Source organism: Photinus pyralis, unplaced genomic scaffold (genome assembly GCF_008802855.1).
Source record: "Photinus pyralis isolate 1611_PpyrPB1 unplaced genomic scaffold, Ppyr1.3 Ppyr1.4_LG3a, whole genome shotgun sequence".
In the NCBI taxonomy this organism is placed as follows: Eukaryota; Metazoa; Arthropoda; class Insecta; order Coleoptera; family Lampyridae; genus Photinus; species Photinus pyralis.
Genome location: NW_022170509.1, coordinates 13481903 through 13505469, shown reverse-complemented (window position 1 = coordinate 13505469; position 23567 = coordinate 13481903). Strand labels below are relative to the sequence as shown.

The window sequence follows — 23567 nt, the reverse complement described above, 5'->3', positions numbered from 1 at the left end:
AGCCGGAAATTAATGGAGAATGTTCGAAATTCCTTTGTTTTTTAAAGGAACAATAAAATATGGCGCATAATGGGGGCTTAATTGTCAAATTATTGTAAATTTCCGATCGCTGATGCGCTGTTTAGATTCGTTGGCGCATAATTAGCGCTTAATTATCGCATAAGAAAATTTATTGTGAGTGCAAGTTTCCAATTGGAAATTAATGGAGAATGTTCGAAATTTCTTTGTTTTATAAAAGAACAATAAAGTATGGCGCATTATTGGGGTTTAATTGCTAAATTATTGTAAATTTTTGACCGTAAAATTGATTTTCTAATCCACTGTTCCTTTTGATTGACGCATAATTAGCGCTTACTTATCGGATAGGAAAATTTAATTAGAGTGCAAGTTTCCAATTGGAAATTGTTCGTGAATGGAAATGGAGAATGTTTGAAATTGCTTTGTTTTCTAAAAGAAGAGAAATTTTATTTTAACAATAAAAGATGGTGCATAATTGGGGCTTAATCGTTAAATTTCTGACCGTAAATTTGATTTACTGATCCGTTGTTTGCGCATAATTATCGCATAAGATAATTGTGAATGCAAGTTTCCAATGGGAAATTAATGGAAAATGTTCGAAATTGCTTTGTTTTCTAAAGGACCAATAAAATGTGGCGCATAATATGCGCTTAATTGTCCAATTATTGTAAATGTCTGACCGGAAGATCGATTTTGTAATGAACTGTTTAATTTCATTGGCGCATAATTAGCGCATGGATGAATTTAATTCGAGTCCAAATTTCCAATTGGAAAATGTTTGAAATTGCGTTGTTTTCTAAAAGAAGAGAAATTGTATTTCAACAATCAAAAATGGGGCTTAATTACCAAATTATTATAAATTTCTGACAGTCCAATTAAATTTCTAAGGCGCTGTTTAATTTCATTGGCACTTAATTATCGCGTAGGAAATTTAATTCGAGTGCTTAATTATCGCATAGGAAATTTAATTCGAGTGCAAGTTTCTTTTGTAGCGACAGTTCAATTTTGAAACTGTCAAATATGGCGTATAATTAGGGCTTAATTGTCAATTATTCTAAATTTCTGAACGTAAAATTGTATGTCTCATGCGCTGTTTAATTCCATTGGCGCATAATTAGCACTTAACTATTGCATAAGAAAATTTAATTTGAGTGCAAATTTCCAATTGCAAATTAATGGAGATTGTTTGAAAACACAATATACATTACTAAAAAGGCAAAAAAAACACTTTCCTTCAACAGAATCTACTACTACTAAGCCAAAAATTAAATGCAAATGCAGAGGCGTAAATCTACGGACGTTGCCTAATTATGCCGAGCTCGGCTTCGGCTCGCTCGGCATTGGTTTGCGCGCGCACAGCGAGTTACAAGTTCGTGACTGACAGGCACACACACAAACAAACAAGAAAGTATCCAGGTGTTTTTGAAAACGTGGAGGCCATTTTCAAAATTTGTACTGCACAATCCAACAAGCATTGACCACAATTTATGACTAACATTGCTGATTTTAGATCTGTAGAAAACGCGGGGACTGAGAGTCAAGATTAAAGGATTAAAGTGCAGGAGCTATGGGGTACCGAAAATGTGAACGGCACAATCCAGTATGCATCGGGCACAATTGATTTCCATTATTGCTTCTTCCGTATCTTTAAAAACGTGAGGGCTAGGAGTCAAGTTAGCTCCCGAGATTTGAGTGTGCCGTAAGACTATTTTCGAACATTTTACCGGTACAATCCAACATGCAGTGAGCACTATTGGTTATTGCTTATTAACGAGCGAGTTTATGATTTTGGACTTTCTGTCCGTCCGTCCGTCTGTGTACACGATAACTCACGAACGGTTTTCCAGTTCGTTTTTGAGTAATAGGTGGACAATGGTCAAGGGACTAAGTGGTCAATACTCGTCAACCGGAAGTGACCTTTTTAAAGTAGCAGTGAAATTTGTACCTTAAAAAACCGAGGGGGGGGGGGATGCGAGTCAAATTGGTCCCTGCTGATTTTCTAGATCGGCACAAATTAAAATTGGTTGATGGAGCTCCTTATGTCTTTGCGAGGGTGTTTGTGAAACTTGCTTTATAAACTGCTCGATGGACAGACTTGATGAAAAGGGTGAGGAGATAAATTTCCAAATTAGTCTTGATATTGCAGTCTTGTGAAAAATCTTCAAACGAAAATCTAGAGTGGGCATTTTAACTGCATGCATAAGTTAGCAAGGCACTTGACAGAAAAGTCTTGTTCGCGAAGAGTGCAGCGTGGGGTTTAGGGGGCGAAATAGAGCTTATTGTGTGATTCATCCTACTTGAGCTCGTAATCAATAGTACAAAGCTGACAGTGCAATATCTCTTAAGTTCGTGTCTTTGCCGTGGCGCAGTGTCGTTTCCTCACTTTTTCGTGCAGCTTATGCCATGTTACCAAAGTTCATCGGGCAGCACAATTCGCTATTATTTTCAAGGTTGCCATTTGCGTAATTGTGTTCACATGGTAAAGTGGATTATAATTTCAATTTTTTTGACAGTGACGAATAGGTAATGCCTCTATTCGTAAGAAACAAATCTTGAATATATTGTAGAATTCTGCCGATTTAAAATGTATCATGTTGAATTTCTTACGTGTGTTATAAGATCTACCTTACGAAATGTTATTTGATATTATTAATATCTAACTGTTAACATATGTTAAATGAAACTAACTGGGATAGAAAGTGGCTGTAAAATTAATTAATTACATGGTCATTAACAAGCAAGTCTCGTATTCACGATTTTGTGTTTATCATCAAAGAATATGGGTTAAACGAGCGTAGATGGAGAAAGGGAAATGTAAATACAGAAACCAAAATACATGCTCGTTTACGTTAACCGACAAAGAAGAGTACCTAATAAAAATAAATAAAATAAAGTAACCGAAAGGGATTGACTGAGATGCCAGAATAAATAAAAGAAGAGCTCATAGAATATTGAAGGAAAAGCAAATGAAAAGGAATTGAGTTTGGAATTCCTTCTCTCCACTAATTTGTAAAATAGCAATGCAAATTATTTTTAAGAGCTTCACTATTGTTTTAATAATGATTAAATAACATAGCAAAACGAGAACCTATTTCGATTACAATGCTCCGTGAAAGTGAAAGCGTCAAACTTACAGAGTTTGAGCAAGTCCTTCGTAGGTATTAGCGATTTGACCATTTCTATGGTCGGGATAAGGGCAAATTTATTCAAGCGTGCATTAACACAGGGCCACGTTCAAACCCTGAGGTAGGTACATCGAGTTATTCGGTAGAACTGTTACTGAAGCAACTCTGGTTCTAACTTGTAGTGTGCTTGTTTTTAAAAGTACAAAACAATTCTGTAATCGTAGCCGGCAAAATATGAGGTGAAAGCAGTTTGTAATTGAGTAATGGTGTCTATAATGTCTGTAACACAAAATAAAACTTTTACTTTTGGCGTTTAAGCAAGTACAAATGAGTGGAATCGTGATGTAAATTCTGCTATACACGGGAGGCAAAATCGCGCAACGGACATATGCGATTGGTGCATTTCCAAAAATAAACAAATATCCATCAAATCAGATTTTAATTGCTCCGGATGGAATAAATTACACAAAATGTACAGTCCACACCAAGTTTTTTTTCGTAATTTTGAGAAAATGTTAAAAGTCGATTATGTAAGTCACTTTCGTGGAAGGGAGGCAAATGTGGGGTCTAATTTTTACGTATAATCGACAGCTTTTTTCTAGTCATACAAATGGCAAACTCAAATTTGTACCAATTATATTCAACAATTATAATCCACAATTTTTTTTAAATTGTCCCCTTCTTTTATGGTCACCATAAGTGCTATATGCGGTGTTTTGGCATTAATCGAATTAAATATATTCGTTGACCGACATACCGACTGTGTAGCTCAGTGCTAGAGCATTGAGCTACATAGCCGGAGGTCGGGTGTTTGAACCTGGGCTAGGGTAAGAATTTTCCATCGGTGGCAGATATGGGAATTTCCTTAGATCAGTTTCGAGCAATCTGCCGGCTACTCCGAATTCAGTTTTCCTGCAGTTTTCCTAATTCGCACCTACCAGAGTAGTATAGAACAGCTTCAGACCTTCTGCAGGGGCACCTCTAAAAATCATTATGCGGGTTACTCTGTAATTGGGCGCAATTCTGTTGAGGGCCCTGAACAAGAGGGACAGTAAATAAATTACATGTACCAACCCTTAAATAGAGTCAGTATATTTTGCGCAAATAAAAGCAAATGGCTAAGTTGTTACACTCCGAGGTATACAATCTAAAACCATCCAGTAAAAATTGCCGAAATTATATATCTAAACGTATTTACGTGAATGAGCCATATTGATATCTTTTCGAGGTAAAGTTATTTTCGTAGGATTCCTTAATTGGTTAATAAGTTTCTTTTTAGGTTATGCCATATGTTTTAATTTAATTACCTATTTTTCTTCGACTTATATCGCAATCCGAAACCCATTTATTAATGAGGTACGTAAGTTTGAATTAATTGGATTTTAGTCTGATATTGGTATTGTGGTTTTTTGGATGTATCTTACATGTAACGAGCATTAAACAGTCCTATCGATAAAGTACCGTTCTCTTATGAAATTAAAAAAAAATGTTTCAACAACCTATGATTGACATGTTCTGTTTAGCTGGAACTCATGGTATTTAGGATCAGACGTTCTGCAATGCAATGTGTGAAATATCGGAGCAGATGGCAAACCGCAGGCTTTTTCCGATTTTTTAGGGACAGATTTTCGCGTCTCTGCACCATTTTTTTTGTGAAACTTTTAATATCACAAACAAAATCAATCTAGCTACGTTGTTATCGTATTTTACGATCCACGTAAGATAGAAAAAGAGTAAAAACGTAGAATCCAGTGGCGTAGTCAAAAGTAAAAATTTTTTAATAACTGTTTCTGGGATTTGTCCGACAGTTGGTATTTTTAAATGCAACCTATATATTTTTTTAAAATTGGATTCATGGCGATTTTGTTTTGTTTATTGTGTCCATGATAAGGTAGCCGATACCAATCAATAAGAATGGCCGACGGTAGAAACAGGTCATTGCAAGATTTTGAAAAATATGATAAAATATAGTATACTTTCATATAATAAAAGTTGTGTTACATTAATTAAAGTATCAGGGAAAAGAATGTAAAACACTGTTGTCAAGATGTATAGGATGTTGCATTTAAAAAATACCAACTTTGGGCCAACCTCAGAAACGGTGGTGCAAACGTAAAATAGGCAGTTTTTGCCTTTTGTTATCTTACCATCCCAAAAAGTTAAACTTTTCGTTTTCTCAGAAACAAACGTAGCTAGATTGATTCTGTTTGTGTTATTAAAAGTCTCTAAAAAAAGTGGAACACGGGCGCGACAACCGAACCGTAAGTCTCTATGTTTAAAAAAAGTTGAAATACACTGATTGAGTCTTAACTAAAATAGGATACACGGTACAACCTTCAAAAATTATGTTAGGTTTTATCTCGGGTTTTATCACAAAAAAACGGAGAATAAAAATGTCAAAGTTAGAAAATATAAGACTGTCAAAATCGTTTTTTTTTTAAATATCTGGTTTAAGCTAGGAACCTGTCAAGAATTTAGCACCTAGTTTTTAGCGCATTTTTTAAGAATTAAAAAAAGTGCTGTTGTTTGCGTTTTGTCCTTCCGTCCGGACCTACTTCTGCCGTGTTGAACTAGGGTCCTAGAGTCTGGAATTTTTGCACTGGGTGTCGCACCTTGAAGGTGTGCCAGGCGGCCATCAAATTTCGCTGTAATAAGGGGAGGGGGGGGGGGCAATGAATTATTTGATTAGATTTTATTATTAGATGCTGTTTTTGATAGTAAAACGTGCATAACTTTTACATACGACAACCAATTGGTCTCAAATTTTCATACGCCTGCCTTTAGTGGTGCCAACTAAAACGCTTGTAAATGGGGGGGTTAACACACTTTCTACCCTTCATGGTATTCTAATGAAAGGTCTCATCGAAATAAATTGGCGTGTACAAACTATAACTTTCCCGCGCGACTCTTTTTCGAGATCAGTGGGCGGCGGGGCCTAGTGGGGGGGGGGGTAGAGGATTATAAATTAATTTTATATGATATTCTTCTAAGTAAAGGTCTTAACGAAAGGAACCGGTTTCTACCAACTACCGCCTTTCTTTCTCACCCCTTATCAAAAGAGGGGGTCTGGAGGGGGGTTGTGGTTTTACCCTCCATGGTCCTAGACCCCTTAACGTGATCGAATATATTCCCTTATATCTCCAGAACGGATTGTCGCAAGAGGTACTCACAAAAGACAAGTGGAACGTTAGGATGGACATATCTATTGGTGCTGTCAAAGCTTTCAGTGCAAATATCTGCAAAATGTGGTGTCGAAGGATTTTGAATGTACCTATGCCAGGCGGCTTTTAAATGTTTATGTGTAAAGGGCCTCCTCCCCATTAATCATCAACCAAGAAAGTAAACATCGATAGCATGCTACTACCTTATAACTCAACCATTTACTAAGCTATTTCGGTTTAAAAATGCCCTTTATCTACAATTTTTACTTGTTTGTATTTATCGGTCTTTGTCATGAGCCTCCAACTTTAGGTGACTAAAGTATAGTCATTGTAAAAATGGAGGTCTTTTCCTTCAGACATTTTACCGTACTTTTTATTGCGATTTTGTATGCGATGTTTTAGTTGTGGAGCGTGGGGTTAGTGCGTATGAGTTTGTTATTAACCATTTTCGACCTACCGGGAACGATTCCTCCCACGTTTGCCTTTTGGTTAAAATCTGCCACCTTTAGCATTTTCCTCGAGAGAACCAAAATTAATTTTGTTCTCAAACGACTCTGGTTTATATAACTTAGAATATTAATGATAAAACTTAATCGTTCGAAATTGCTTCGTGCCCGAAAGTTTTGCGGTGGGTGGCAATGAAAAATAATTAAATTTCGTATCTTGGATACACCTGATTTCAAGGATGATTGATTCCTCAATGAATTTATTCTGATTATAGATTGTAATGAAAACGTCATTGAAAACATATTTGCTTAATATTCTCGCAAAAAAGTAACGAGGCGAAGTGCTGGTGAGATCATTTTCTGGTGGCCCTATTTCGCTTGTGTTTTTTTTTGTGTTACGGAAACCGAGTTTTGTTTGCTATCCATGACCTATTAAGGCAAATCTGCACCGTTAATTATAATACTTAAATAGGAAGCATATTAAACATTTCGCGTCAGCGCAAATAACAGTAAACATTGAAAACGCCAACAAGGACTGTGCAGCTTTTCGCGACACCCACCAGGACCTTCTGCCCTCCATAACGTTACCGAAAGAAGACACGGACATTATGAGTTAGTTTAGCTGGTTGTCTGTCCCGTTAGTAGTACAATTTCACAGCACTTGGTGCATTGCGTGGTTAATGTCCACTGAAGTTCACCTAGTGATGATATAACATCAAGGACTGTGACGTCAACACTAGTCCGCCTCGCGTTTCCGTAGCTACTGTTAGCATACATTCTCCTGCTCGTTCTCGTTCTTAACTAACCTTTGAAAAAAATCTGTGTTCAATCGAAAGTTTTATTAAATATGATGATAGCGAGTATCGGTGATAATTTATCTTCTGAATATTTATAACTCTCGTTTTAACACGTAACCAAGCACCTTACCTAGAAAGTTGCAAAAGCGGGTTTGGAATACTTTTACTATTTTGTTGTCATTCATCACTGGCCGCAAGTTGTCGTTTGTGGTGTGTGGTGTGTGTCTTGTGCGTGCGCCAACTGCGAAGGGGTTGAAGATGTGCAAAAAAAAAGTTCGCGAGTTTTAATTAACAACGCACGATGCGAGGGCAGCATTTGCTTATTAGGGATTCACCCAACTCCCACATGATGGTGAGCGACAGGACTGTCGTAAGAGTACACCATTCAATTGTGCAAGAAAGGGTTAGGGTGGTTTGCACCACTCGTCATCAACAAAGTAGTCGGTTTGTTACGGTTTCCGACGCCTGCACTAGTTTACCACCCCTTAGAAAACATGTTACAACAATCAGGTTAGTGATATGTAAATTTATATAATTTAATTACCGTTATGTGAGTAATGCATACATATTAGGTACGTGGGTATTATTTTAACTTCACCTTCTACGGACGTTGTCAAATTTCTTTTCTTTATTTTGCAAAAGCGTACTTGACATTGCGGTCCGACTTTTACAATGCGGCTTTGTTTACGCTTAAAATAGAAAGAAGTGACGCAAAAATACGATGTAAATAAGAGAAAGTTGCATTAAGAGAAGCGTTTTCGTAATCTAAAAATTGTAAATAAAAAATTTCCAAACAGCTGTCTTTTGCAGAATTTTTCGTTCGTTGACATTTGAAACACTCATGACCTTCCCAAACTTAGCTTTTTTGCATATAGGTCAGCCTCCAGTACGGTCCAGTATCTTTATAATAAACAAAAACTTGACCGCACACACTTTCATTCTGCACAACAGTTTCAGACCAAAAGGACGATACCAAGTGTAATACATCTACATTTACTATAATACAGATTATCGATCTCGCGAGTATTCTAACTCAAAATAGACTAGAGCCTACAACTCACAATTATAGCAGAAAGCTTTTAGTGCTATTGTAATTGCTGAGATCTCAGCCTGCCAGCCAGACAGCCAGCCATAACGAATATACTAGCGTATTTTTTTTTTCAAAATGCTCTAAAAACATCTGTAACCGATATTTTTTTGTCAATATTGGTCATATTGTGCAAACTGTTCGTTAAAAATTAGCTTACAATCGTCCACCCCGAGGTCCACCCCCAGTAAATATGCAGCGCTTTTACACCAATCTGACCAATCCCTATCTGAAATTGGCATTTCTAAAGAAAATGTACTTCACGTACACGGTACAACGGATAGTTGTGCATTTCAGACGTAGACTCACTACTCACAATCCTCGAGAGCAAATCCAGACTATTCTTGACGGCGATTTTACATGTTTTTAGCTGAAAATTCTCACTGCCGCACGTCTTATAATAATTGTTTTTCTCAAGTTATCGAGAGGTCGTATATCGGAATCATGCTGTATATATCTAAAATAATTGCCATGTTCTTAATTACAGGATGTTGACTCAGTACTTGATTTATAGTGACTGTGCGATTTAAAAATGAAACAAATTAGCCTGCAACGTCTCCAATGTTTGCACCAAAAAAGCAAAAAACGATCTTTCAACAACAAATTAAGTTAATTAACTTGATTCACAGAACTGCCGAGATGCTTAAAAAGTGACCTTCGCCAATTTACGTAATTAGCGTGGTTGTTGAAATATCTCCATTATCTTTAGTTTGTCACCTTTGTAGACCACGGATGTCCCCCCTCTAAAGGCGTAGTCGTCACAAAATCAAACTGTACTCTCTTATTCTCGAACCTTGAAATGACGAGGTTAAATGAGAAACCATTAAATCATTTAATCGTCGTTTAAAATTATTCCAGTACTTATGTACAGGGTGTTTCAATAAATTCTATGGCTAAATCAGGGCGAACTTTCGTGCCGAATAACAATCTGAAAATAAATTAAAAATATCTTCAATAGTTTCGAAGGTATCGCAAAAAAAAAACGGAAATTTCTGATTTACAGAAAAACGAAAATTTCTGATTACGCCATTTTCGATTTTGACATTGTGACATTACGTCTTTTTTTCTCTTTACAACAATGTATCACACATTTTTCGTAAAGAATTAGGACCTGGTTTTTAATGAATGTCTCGCTAAGTTGATAAATTGAGGTATTACCGGAATAACTAATACCTAATATCAAAGTAAGGGCAAATTTGCCGCTTTTTTTCCGCTAATTAGATAGGGAAATAAAAATGTTGTCGCTCTTTTATTTTTTTTACTTATTTTTCGCTAAGTTGATATCAAGTGTGAGCTCATATGAGTCGTTTTGGAGGACATTCGCACATGTGTATGTGGTGGTGCATGAAATTTGAGTTTTGATACCTCTTGGTGAAAATTTTTGTAATCAATCGGGACCAAAAGGCCACGTGACTAAGTCGGCATACATTTATTTGGGCAAAAAATCCGATAGAACTGAATACCGAACGATCCTCGAGATCTTCACGCATCCATCATTTTTACAACACACATTAAGGGGAGATCAGCATAGCTTTTAAAACACATTGTTTGAATAGGCATTGTTTTACTTTTATTCGAGGATGCCTACATACAAAATTTCATTTAAATAACCTAACAAATAAAAAAATACAAATGTTGGAATGCGCATCCGGAATATTTTTTTTGCATCTGCATAGTTGCTTGAGGTTTAAGGAATATTTACTGACAGAAAACCGAGCATTCATATGTTCTTTTAACAATAATTATAAAAGATACCCTTTTTTGGAGGTGTGGGCAGTTTTTGGCCCGTGAGTCTACGTTACTGAAAAGCAAAAGATCGACTTTCCCGTATCGACCACCGAGAGACGAAACCCGGGCACCTCCTCCATGTTCCATATACCAATTCTTTCGTATCGACCGCCGATTAACTTCGAACGCCTCCTCCGTAACGGTCGGCGACCAGCATCAGCCGCCTTTTTATTCGAAAGAGAAAGGAACATCTTTCGCATTTTCCATAGACCGCCTCTTTGTTAGCGACCGCCGATTAACTTTCGAGCGCCTCCTCCGTAACAGACTGTGACTAGCATCGACCGCCTCATCATTCGAAAGGGAAAGGAAAATCTTTCGCATTTTCCATATCTTGACATACACTATCGACCCGTCTGTTCGATCGGTCTGAAACGATGGATTCGACAGATCACTCTTACCGTACAGGGGGCCCTATAATATTACGTGAATTAGTAATTTACTCATTTTATTCACTCGGAAATTATCCAAAACACTTTAAATGTTTCATAATAAAATAATATAATAATTGACGCTTCTAATACGTTATATTCGTTCAAATACGCTTCTAAAAACTTCGCGAATACGCAAGTAACATGCAGCCATAAATCGTAAAAGGAGGCGTTTTTGGCGGGAACTTGGTTTGTTTGAATTTTAGTACCACATTTTTGAAGTAATGTTAAGATTTATGCTGTTAAGTCGATTTTTTCAAATAGGACCACAGTGGCCCACTCGGATATTTTGAAGCGCTCTGTATATATTTTTTAAAGTGATTTGCTAATCCACGATTATTAAGCGGCCAAGCAAAGCGATGCAAGCTTTATAGGGGAGTCGATGGTGTCCGTCGGTCCGTGAACTGCCAAACGCTTGGGACCGATTTGGTTCAAACTTTGCACAGTTGACTCATGCCATATGTAACAAGTCTATTGAAAATGGGTCAAATCCAATGCCCGCCGTAGGGTAACACCGAAGTGCGCTGCCGCTTTTTTAGATCCGCTTTAGGGGTTTATTATTAATTATTTTTTAACCAACTTCGTATAAATTACGCTAGAAGTCACAGGTAATAATAGTGTATAAGATGTAAAAGTGTCTGTAGAATCCAAAAATATACAGGGTGTGCTTTTTAAATTGTGGAATGTTTGGAACGAAACTAGCATCCAGGCTCGCGTTTTATAAGGGCTTTAGATGTATTGAAAAATGTGCATATTTTAAGCAAACCGAAACTATCAGAATTTCTAATTTAGCACGGAAACCCTAATACATTAGTATTGCATATATCGAATTTTACGGAAAATTTTCCATGTACCATGTCCTATTTCTAAATGTAATTTTGACGTATGACGCTTCAAAGTTCGACATTCATTTGGACTTTGTAAAAGACAGTTCGCTACAACCAAAACAAATGGTGCGTTGTTTGTACTTCAATCATGGCACTCTCCTATTTTACAATAAAAAATGGATTTAATCATTCTACGAAAATTCGATACTTATTTACTACATCAATTTTAAACTTCGATTTTCATATGAAAATGGTTGACACTTTCACTTATCCTCATTTTTCATTTTCAAACAACTTCAAGTACAAAGAAACTTATTTGCAGTAATATAGTAAGGGTTGCCATGATGCTAAATTATGAAATTTTGATCGTTTTATGTGAAACCGCAAGTGATTGTCATTTTTTTTCATGCATATGCACATTTTGCAATCCTATCGCTGACAAAACCACCATTACGTTAGAAAAGGGTTTTTTTGGCATTGGAATAAAAAATGACACCCCCCCCCTCACTTTTTTGACGGAAATACACGTTTTGAAGCTCGATGGTGTCGGTTCTGTCTGTCTGTACTCTCATTTCTGGATTAACCGATTGGAACCAAATTTGGTGCACATACTCTTGGACACAAAATAAAGAGCCGATGCGATTTTGGGCAAAATCGCGCTTTCGCAAGTGTGTCAAAGTGACAAAAAAACTGAATTTTTCAGAATCGTTTAGCGTTACCATGGAACCAATTGTAAAATAATAGTTTTATTTTTAAAACTCGATAATTCGATAATTTATTGACATTGACATATCGAATAATGTACAGGGCGTTGCATTTAAAAAAATGTAATTTTGGTGTCCCCCACCCGTGTAGTTTCGATACCTTGTACATTTTCTCCGATAATCGACTGTTACCAGACTTATCGGCGACCCTGTATAACATACAATTTGAATGTAGTATATAATATATTATATTGCTTCCATTAAAAAATTGAACTTTGTGCTATTTCTCTAAAACTTGCCGTGGTATATATTATTTCTACGTTACTGATTCTTACGTGAAAATGCACTTGAACCTACCGGTTTTGAGGAAAAATTGGTTTTCGTCGATATCGTATGATTCAATTGGGCTCTGAAAGTGACACATTTTTTTTTGTAACTTTAAACGATTTCGAGATCCTAATGGACAATACAAATAAGCCATCCTGTTTGCAAGTTTTTGAGTTTAAATAACAAGATTTATTCTTATTCGTAACGTAAATATCATTACCAAGCCAGTTGTGTGCTGGTTATGTCTTGTATTGAGTGCTAATAACGCTCGTTTCCAATTACGAAGCACCATTATTGTAATTGGTGCCTAGCATATCTGTAAACAAATGGAGTAGAGATTGGTGGAATAAAAACCTCAATTCTAATCCTTTAGCCTAAATAGTTGTTATCGACAATCTCAGAATGAAGGGTTGCGGGTACGAATCTTATCGGCAACTTCGGAATGAAGGGTTGTGGTTACGAATCCAATTGAGATACGGATGGCGGTCTTGAATTTTCAATGGGCAGTGAACAAGGGTTGCGCCGCGCCATTGGAACTGTCACACCAGAGAAAAATTATTGTAACTTCACCATTTAAATAAAAATTGCAGAAATGGATGAAAAAATAACTGCCATGTCTTTCCAGTTAGTAAAACTGTACTTCGGATAGACCTAGTTCGAAGTTGTCTAACTGTTTTTCGCACAGTTTTGTCTTCACTTTCGATTGCCGAGTTTCCTATCCACTTCCGTTATGTACATAACCTTTTTTTTGGCCGTCACATTATGTGATTATCGAGAAAGTTCCGACTAATTTACATTGACACGATTTCTATCGGCGAATTTTTTTTACACACATCCTTTTGCCTCGCCATTCGAACCGTTTTAAATGTTGCAACGCTTTAAACGTGCCGAATGGTCGCGGAACACAATGGGGCGTCGTTTGTTAATTTACATACCGTGAGCAAATGTGTTAGAAGCAATTAGAGAGATGCGTGCCGGACGCAACTTTTATTTTATTAATACATTCAGATTCCCATTCTTTTAAATCACGCAATATTAGTTTTAGTTTGCGAATGAGGTTGTACCAGTACGGTAATAACTTTCATTGCGCAGAGGTCTAAGTACTCATAATTTGTTCAACTTAATGGCCATTCCAGGCAAGAATGAAATTTTTTTGTACCAAGTCGAACAAACGATAAAATTAGCCTGATTACCCTGTATATGGTCATTGAGCACTCTAATAATAGCTTTTTATGTGTTTGGAATTCTCATATGTCGATGTATAGTAGCCCTGAAAAGCTTTCAATGAAAATGTATAGGTATTAACTCAGTTCCCAACACCAAATTTTATCGACATCAAATTTTGTACACGGTGCTGAATAGGATAACTGATATCCCAATGACAAGGTGCGAAAAATGGGTACCCTGTATACACACCAAAGGACCCTTTGTGGATTCCACGCAGGTGACGTGAACACAGAGACCCAACTCGCTAAGAGTCATTATTTAGAGAAGGAAGTGCGCACATTAGGAGATTTAAGACTCGTTTTTCATGCGTAAGGTAAACTTATCAGAGAAATTACCTATCACATGGGAATACATTTGGTTCCATGGAAAGGAGCTGTCAAATTGAGTTGACAGTAACATGAAAAACTCAATGAAAAACTTGCGGGCCTCATGGGAAAAAATTCTTTGAGCATATTCAGGATATGCTCAAATGACTAGGAGCTTACGAACCAATTCCCAAAGGCCTCCACATTAAGAAATAGCAGACAGGCGACTTACTATGGAAATTATCAAATCCCACATTTTTGTGATCTTGTTTTTGAATTTACTTGGCTCCAGGGTATTCCTCATCTCTATATCATATACATGGTGTACATTGTGCAGTAAAGGAGCATTAAATATATTTAATAATAATAAATACATTCCAATCCAATTAATCCCATTAAATACTCTCGCTAATTTTAGTGCTATCAAAAAAGTTTCTAATATAAGCGCCATGCACCATCAAGATTGGAAAATATTCGCTTGCTTAAGAGGTACGCGGGAAAATCAAAAAATTGTCAACTTCAGAATGACCCTATATTTTCTTAGTTCAAAGACACACAGGAAAATATTTATTACAACAGTACTTACTGAATAATCTGCCGGTTATACGATGTCAGATAAAAATGTAACAGAACGTAAATCTCATTTTGTAAATAGAAAACCCTGTATATTTTAATCTAAAAAGATTGTATATTAAATTTTAAAAATATAACACGAGGAATGATATTCAAAAAGACTAAAAAATTAATTAAAAAATTTAAGAAAGGCTTCAACTTGATTTTAAAAAAATACAAAAAATGTTTGGATTTTGTTCATTTTTTGAAAAATCTTGAATCTTTTTGAACCAGCATTGAATTTTCTTGAATTTGTTTAGTGTTATATTTTTGGAAAGAGAATTTAATATGTTATCTTGTAATAATTTCGTAATAAATTATACAGGGTGTTCTACGTGAGGTTAGGTCCGATAACTTTTGGGTCTGACACCGTATACTTCTTTTAAAAACGGCATATTATTCAACAATGATTATAAAGAAACTTTTGTAATAAACATTTCTCCGGTATATATTTTAATTAAGAAAATATACGGTCATTCTAAAATTGACAATTTTTTGATTTTCCTGCGTTTGTGATTTTACAATTTTGGCACTAGCAATTACGGAGATAATATATAAAATATGATTTCACCAGCAATTAGGATGTTATTTTACTTCTAAACAGAAACTTTTTATTGTATCGTTATTATCGTTCTTGCTTTTCTCCGTTCTCTCTTTGATTACCTACCTTTATTACCAAGTTCGTCTATCCATCAAGCGTCTTCTAGAAAATGGCGAAAATCGATACTTTCAAACTGAAAAAACTTGACGTTGTGTATTTTTATTCAATAACTCTGTACCGATTGAAATAAATGCATTTAAAAATGTAAGTAGGTACGTAGTATTTTAAATCACTGTAAATACGTTTGAATACACAATAACTCTGTACCGATTGAAATAAATGCATTTAAAAATGTAAGTAGGTACGTAGTATTTTAAATCACTGTAAATACGTTTGAATACACTTAAATACATTTAAATCCCCTAAATACAATAAATACGGCAAATCCAAGTGTATTTATAAATAAAGTGTACTCATTTTTAGGAGCAACCCACCCCTCGGAAGGGACTAAAACAAGCACGAAAGGTCCAAAATGGATAGTCTGAGAGCGAGGGGTTGTTACATTCTTTTGTATGGGAATCGGGAATTCCGAGAAATTCATTGGGTATTCCAAGGAATTCTTTGGGAATTGTTGGGTAGTTTCCAGGAAGTATTGGGCATTCTCTGGGAATTCTTAATTACTATATAGGAATTTTCAACGTCTCATTAACTACAGTGCCTTTATAATAACAGTGTTGCCCTACGGTGGTCAAGTTTTCATTGGCTGCGCCATATTTCCTCCAGATTTGAATGTAACCAATGGGAGTTCAGTCTGTATATATAGGGTTTGCTACAGCTACTATATAAAGGATTATATAGTAGCTATAGGGGTTGCAAATTCGAAACCGTTCGCGAGTTATCATGTACACAAGCGAAAAGAGTTATCCTCGGAGTTATCATGATGATGAACTCCCTTAGGAGCTTGTTAAGAAACAAGGAAATAAACTATAACTGTGGTAATGTCATAATTCATAATTGAACTCGAGAAATAATGCGTATGAGGTAGTATTTTTAAAGGAAGTTTTGAATATTTTTGACTAAAAAAAGAAGATAATCTCTATCTCTAGCAATTCTTTGGAAATCTGGGAATTCTTCGGAAGTCCGTGGGTATTCTCGGGTAGTCTTTAGGAAATCTCGGGTATTCTCGAGGGTATTCTTTAAACTGGGTATTCTGAGGTACACATTTTTTACTAGGAGAGAACCCATCGTGTGGGAGCTACACTCTCAAAATTCCCAAAATGTACGTTTCCTTTTTAACGCCCTTGTCAAACAGTCTACAAAAGGTTTTCTCTTTTTAGGCATTCAGAAACCGCTTCTTTTAATTTTTCGTGAAGAGTTAAAAAGTTACACGTTTCAGAACGGAGAAAAACATATCAAAGTTCAAGAACTAAAATTTTTTTTCGTCAAAACATTTATTTTGTCGATGTACAGGGGTGGTTCAAAATCGTGGGTCACCATTGGAATCTCCGTAATGGTGAGAGGTACAGTGTAGGTTAAATGGGGGGCAAAGTTTGCGTTCTCTAGAAAATAGGTCTTCCTCATTTTTCGTTTCGAGGTCCTTCCCACAAAACGGTACAAAATTAATCCCCACATTACTGGAGGGCACTTATCGCTATGCAGATCGCAATGTTGATGCGCAAGAACCCCCACCCTTCCCAGAAAAGGAATTATTTTCCTAATTTTAGTTCAAAATGTTCAAGTGGATGGGGATGGTGCAACATCGCCCAAGCTTTTGGATGTTGCATAGACCACTATGGTGCTGTTAGCGTTATAACACCCGTCAAAAGTCAAAATTGTGAACGGCCGTGGATATGGAAAATATGTACTAAAACATATATGGAAAATATTTGGAAATTCAAAATGGCGACGCCAAATTACAATTCTGTAGACTGTGTTAAGAATGTAATGCTAATGGACAAATGGAGTGGTGATTGAATTTCCGCATTGTCGTATGGTAATACGTTCTTAAATAGGCAAAAAATAATGCAAATTCTACATTTACTTATTTAGATTTGGGCGTACCACTAATAGTTGACAACCGAGACGGTACTAGAAACTTCTTTGAATTAATTGGCGCATTAACGTGAGAAATATAAATAATATAACCTTGTAAAAAACGCAAATTTATGCTAATATTTATATAAATTCCTTTTTCTTATATTTTATCCGACCTTTCTATCTAGCTGCCATAGCTGTAAGTGTAGGAACGAATTCAAGGTTGAAAAGATTTCTTTATTTAAATGAAATTTCTTAATCATTTGGGAAAGCTCTATAAGGGAAACGCAAAATTAATACCACTCGGTGTTGCTTGGAAAATTTATCCATTTTCTTGAATTCGAACCAATTGAAAGGAAAGTTATTAATTTATTTTTATAATTAGAATATTACGTGTAATCGTTTTTTTGACGTGTACAGATTTATTGAAATTTCCCATTTAATTCATTAGTTTTCTATCCAAATTACGTTTTCGTAACTGTGGCGAAATGGGCGTGTTTACTTATAGGGATTGATCGCCGTCGCGGACCTACAGAAAAATAGCGCTTATAAACAAAAGGTTAATTTATTTAATTACATCCATTTTTAGATGTGTACCTAGTTAATATGTGGATTGACTAACTAATGGGAGCTAATGTCGTTAAACTTTAGACGTAATATGTGGGGGACACGGAAAACTGGCAATCAATGACCTACTTCATCGATTCCTACAACAATATTATTCCGTTAGGGCGCCAGTGGCTCGTCCTTGCGAAACCAGTAACATTATTGCAAATGCGAATGACTCATGCACTTCTCTAGACCTCATCCTAAGGTCCGTAGGTGATTTATTTATGCTTTGGACTTTGGGTTTGACTCGGTATCATGTGAGTGAGGCCTTCGCCTTCTATTCGCCATCTTGGATTTTAGGACCGAAAAGCCCATTTACTTTTTAAACTTCTTGGTCGTGACCAGGTGCAGCTCAGCGGTAGCAATTGAGTGCTTTCACACTCTAAAAAGGGTAGGTAGGTTGAATAGTTACCACAGCATCAGGCGAAGGACGCCGGACACCGGCTTGTACTAGTATCACAGTATGGTGCCCTACTGTCACTGGAGGTTTTGATAGTTTAGTTCTTTATTATGTTATGCGTAAGAACTTTTCTTGTGCTAAGTTAGTCCTACCAACTCTGGCTGGAATACAGGACGAAGTTTGCCTAGTGGTTTGGTGATGCTGAAGTTCAGTTCTTTGGAGTAAATACCAGTGCCTGTTCCTTCCATTGTTTTAGATCCATCCGTGAAGATAAATATGTCAGGTTGGGATGCCACTTTCCCTTAAAAAAAGATGTAGTTTTTCCCTAATGTGAATTGAGGGGTGAGTGAATCCGATCGCTCTTCTAGCATGAACAATCGCTTAATCGCCTCACCCAGAATACGGGAATGGGCTACATCAGTACCACTGCACAACCGCTTAGTCTCCAGAAGGGTTTCCATGGCGACTGTGGAGGCACGCTAGTCTTTGCACATGATTAAGAAGTGCTATAGTTGTCGAGACTCTGGTTGTAGGCCACCAGATTGCTCCACAACAGAACATGGGTGTAATCACGGCAGTGTACATTCACAAGACAGCCTTCGGGGATGGTCCCCAAAGTCCGCCAATTGCACGGCGGCATTGCCAGAAATCCCTATTTGTTTTGTCCATTTTAGTTTGTTGCCCAGTATCTCTGAAAATTGGAGGTGATTTTGGAATAGCAGGGGAGCTCGAAGACCCCCGCCTTTCTTTTTTTTCCCGAAGAGAACTATCTTCGTTTTTCTAGGGTTGGTGGATAAGGAGTGTTCCTAAACCATTCTTCTTTTACTGTGAGAGCTAATTGCATCAGACTGCATAGGGTAGCCTCAAATTTGCCGGTTATTAGTATGGATATATCGTCCGCATATTCCAGCGTATAGTAACCGCTGTCGTTGAGGCGACAAATGAGGCTGTTTACACAGGAATGGTGATACCTCCCTACCTTGGGGACATCCTCTCACTAGTGTGCACCTCAGTGTTTCGTCGCCAACGCTGATCTGCACTGATCTGAGTTTCAGCAGCCGAACAATCTAGACTCGTAGGACTGACGTTACGCCATGACGATGTAACCTCTCAATCCACCCTACGACGCAGTGCAGAGTTGACTCTGTATCTTTCAACTATCTTAAGGAGAAACGACAGACGATACGTTTTAGGTGTGGAGTAATCACCTTTGCCAGGTTTGGGGACAAAAGCAATTTTTATCTCTCCATTGTTTAGGTTTCTATTTGAAAGAGTAATCTCATTAGGTAGATATGAATAACATCCAGTCCCAATTGCAGGAGAGCTGGACCTGGTATTATGCCGCCCAATCCCGTTGGTTTGTATGCTGAAAATGATTTCACCGCCAAGGTTACCCTCGCCACATCTACCATCTGACTGTCAATCACACAGTAATTCTCTGTGGGAGTGAAGGGGATTTGGGGGTATGCCCTAGTGGTGGCTCCATGAAAGTGAGCGTATCTCAGTACCTCGGCTGTTTCTGAGAGGTTGTCTGTGTAGGAACCATCCTCCCGTCTGAGGCTAGCTGGGTAATAATACGAACGTTTTGTTACAATTTTATTTAGGTGAGATGCAGAGGAGGTGGATTCTATAGAGCTGCAAAAACTCTTCCATGGCTCTCTCTGATGCCTCCTAATATCCTTCTTATATAGCCTTAGATTTACCTCTCAATCGGCTATAGCTTTACTCTTCCTCGAGTTTTCTGCGCTGCACCACCAGGGAGGTTATCCTCAGTCCTCAGAGGACATGTCTGTTCAAATGATTCCACAATGGAGTTGGGAAGGAAATTTACTTTGTCCTATAAGTCGACAGGATCCGAGAGGCGGCTCCTAAGAGGGTGCTTGTAAAGGGGAATCTCCGTTACCTTGTGATAACGCTTTTGGACGGGCCTTTTGCAGTTAATTTCAAATGAAATCGCCTCTGAACTGACTTGCCAGTTCGTTATGTAGTCAAAGATACTCGATGATGTAAGTAATGATCGCCTAATAGGTAAACTCTGCCGCATAAGCAGCAACATGCCTATCACATCAGGTTCCGTCGGTTTCTTCAAGGAGGAGATACCTTAATTTGTCGGTTCATTTCCAAGTTTCACAATATATTCAAATGTTGGTTGCGTATGCTGCAGGATTTACGTATTCGGCGATCATTACTTTTGTCATTGACTGTACATAATAGCTTTATGCGTCGTTGCTAGATTGACCATAGGTTGACTTGGTAGCCTGGGCGGTGATGCTTCAGTGGGTTCCCGCAGAGTTTGCGAGGTATTCGAGGACGCTCCCTTCCTTCCCTCTGGTTTGTTGTTGTTTTTTTTATCCATGTGGGATGTATATAATTTCGTCCACCGTCATTCCTCGGGTGGAGTCCGATGGTACATGCATTCCTTGATCGCTGAATCACTCAAGCCCCACAACATTGTGTGTGTGTTTGGAACAACAACAATAAATAACAAACAGTAAATTCGTCACACAATTAACAATACAATTAGTAAAAATATTACCTTTTTAGTGTCGAGTTGTTAAGTGAGACGATTATTCTGTCTTGCAATCGGCCGATCTCTCGCTCGATGGCTTTAAGTCCATCGATTTAAAAGAGAACGGATGGACCGATTACGATGCGGGTGGATTCTTGTCCAAATTTGTAGATCGGAGTTCATGAATTGGAAGGCCTTTTTGATATCTCCGTTAGTTATGAACCGAATTGCATGAAATTCAAACTGGGCATAGCTTAAGCGATATAATACGCAATGCCAAAAGTGGAGCCTCATCGATTCAACGTTCACAGTGCCTTTTTGTCATCTCGTGACATTCAAACTGGGCAATACCAGTAACATGTCACAAGTAATGTCATCGCTTCGGAAAATAATTACTGTAGTTATTTTTTATTGAGGTAATAAATGTTAAGCAAGGTAGTACTCATAATGCACTTTCAACTCCTATTTTGGCAACAACTTATTTATAATTAATTGGCCGGAACCGAACACAGGGTGGTATTAAAAAGGCGTAGTAGGTACTCATTTTTAATGTAAAAAAATAGGCAATTGACACTTGAGCTATATATCTAAATTTGGATATCTTTTGAAAAACTACAGTTTACTTGTTTGGCAATACGTGTGTGAAATGGAATCATTTTTGTTAGAAATGTAGGTTGCCTCAAAAGAGGCCACCAAAATATTCGTTTATGAAGGTTCAGCTAATCGAGTTAGTGGATGTTTACAAAAGCGTGCCATTTATTATCATTTCATGATGTGCATAATGCATTAAACACGAATAACCGTTTACTACGTGATCAGATGTTTAAGTGTTACATTTTAATTATTGGGTTACTTATGTGCAACTACCTATTTGCGTTGAGTGCGGTATCCGTTTTAAGTGTTCCATTTTCAATTTCCGTTACACGATGGAATTAAATTACTGAGTGCATTGTTGCTACTTGCACGATAATGGAGATGTAGTTCGCCTGCGTATATTAGTATATATAGATGCAAATGAAAAATAGACGTTTTCAGAAACTAATGGAATTAGCCGTCCGAAACCGTTGACACATCCGATATATCATTTGTTTTAACGTGGGGAACAATGAACTCGCTTAAAAATTGCAAAAGTATCTCTCTATAATTACCGCTTAATTGTTACATAAAGTAGGCACATGAAAGTCAAACTGATTATTGTGTATAGGGGTTGTTAGGGTGCGTTTCTTCCCACCTGATGGCACTCCTATTGGGCACACCTCAGCGATATTCGTAATCAAACTGTCTCGAAACGAGAGATTGTATACGGAAATCAGTCTTCTGAAGAAGAATTATGTTTTTGTATGCGTTTTGTTGCACTTCCGCTTACAGGAAGGTGGCCAGCTTTATACTCGATTGGGATACAAAGTGAGGAAACAAACATTTTGGCCAGTGATACGAAAATGGAGATAGTGCGAGCGCTTTAACGATAAAGATACTAATAGCACTAATTAATTAGTTAATTAACATCCTTTGACCTGGATACGATCATTGATGAATCATTGCAATTTTACTTCAGGGGTTCGTATTTACGGAATTCATTTTAATTGTAAATGCACTGATAATGACATATTTAGACACATACACTTCAACTTTATTGGTTTGTTTTAGGGGACGAATAAATTGTATTTAGGGCAGGTTTGTTAGCGACTATTTTATTTTTATGAATATTCAAATGTAGTCCACAAAATTTAGAAATAGGCATCAATTTTTTGGGAAAACTTCCTATCTCAAACCAAAAATCGCGCTTTTAGATGAGTGTTTTCAGAAAATGGTAAGTGTAGCGAAAAAACGTTTTCCACGAAAGTTCATTATTTTCCGATGTAGCATAAGAATGTCCAATTAAAAGTAAAGGTTTGTTTCTATTTGAAAAAATTAGTTATTCTACACTTCACCCGAGACTTCACCCTTAAGGGCTAGTTATGTGAAGATGTGCATCATTAAATAGGCCGCTCTATATGAAGAATATTTTATAGGAGTCATTTTTTGATATGCCCGCTAATCGACATTAGGTGACCTTAAAATGTAAGATTATGAATCTGGCAGTCGCAAAGTGTACCGCAACTCTCAAAAGAAGTGGCCGCTTGTGCAGGTGCAGTTAAATTCCAATAAATCATCCCCTGAAACTGATATCTTTTCTAGGCAATAACTCGCTATTTATAATCGTTCTGTTACGACTTCCATGTCTTTGTTATACTCGGACATTTACTCTTTTTTAAATTAATAATTCTAATTAGTTCGCGATACTCGATAACCACGTTGTTGCGACTTCACGCGCTTTTTAGCGTAGCACAAGAAAGTTGAGGTAACGTTTATGTGCTCGATTTTCCGTCGTCTTGTCTGTTCCATCGAGATCTCGGCCCGCCTAGAGGCTTTGGGTTTTCGCTAATTGGTAGCTGTTATGGTCTATGTTTGCCCGTTACTCATCATTTACAGTTGTGTTACGCGGCAACACCCCACGAGTGGGGTTTGAAACAATTTTTTTTTTACTTTTGTTTATGTTTATTACTAATAATTCATTTATTATATACAGTCAAGTAACGTTGCTCGCGGTTAATGCTCGTATTTAAATCACTCGTTAATAGA

At 37.1% G+C, this 23567-nt stretch overlaps 1 protein-coding gene across 9 annotated transcripts in view; it reads left to right on the top strand.

Annotated features, from left to right (window-relative positions):
• LOC116165516 (IQ motif and SEC7 domain-containing protein 1) overlaps positions 1-23567 on the top strand; it is a 61493-nt gene that overhangs the window by 19744 nt on the left and 18182 nt on the right. Inside the window, exon 1 of one of the 9 annotated variants that reach the window (XM_031480021.1) lies at positions 7448-8057. The exons of the other annotated variants lie outside the window; for them this stretch is intronic. Within the exon in view, the coding sequence (XP_031335881.1) occupies positions 7849-8057 (209 nt within the window). The 5' untranslated portion in view covers positions 7448-7848. Of the gene's footprint in view, positions 1-7447; positions 8058-23567 lie in introns of those variants that run through there. 9 annotated transcript variants of the gene reach the window in all.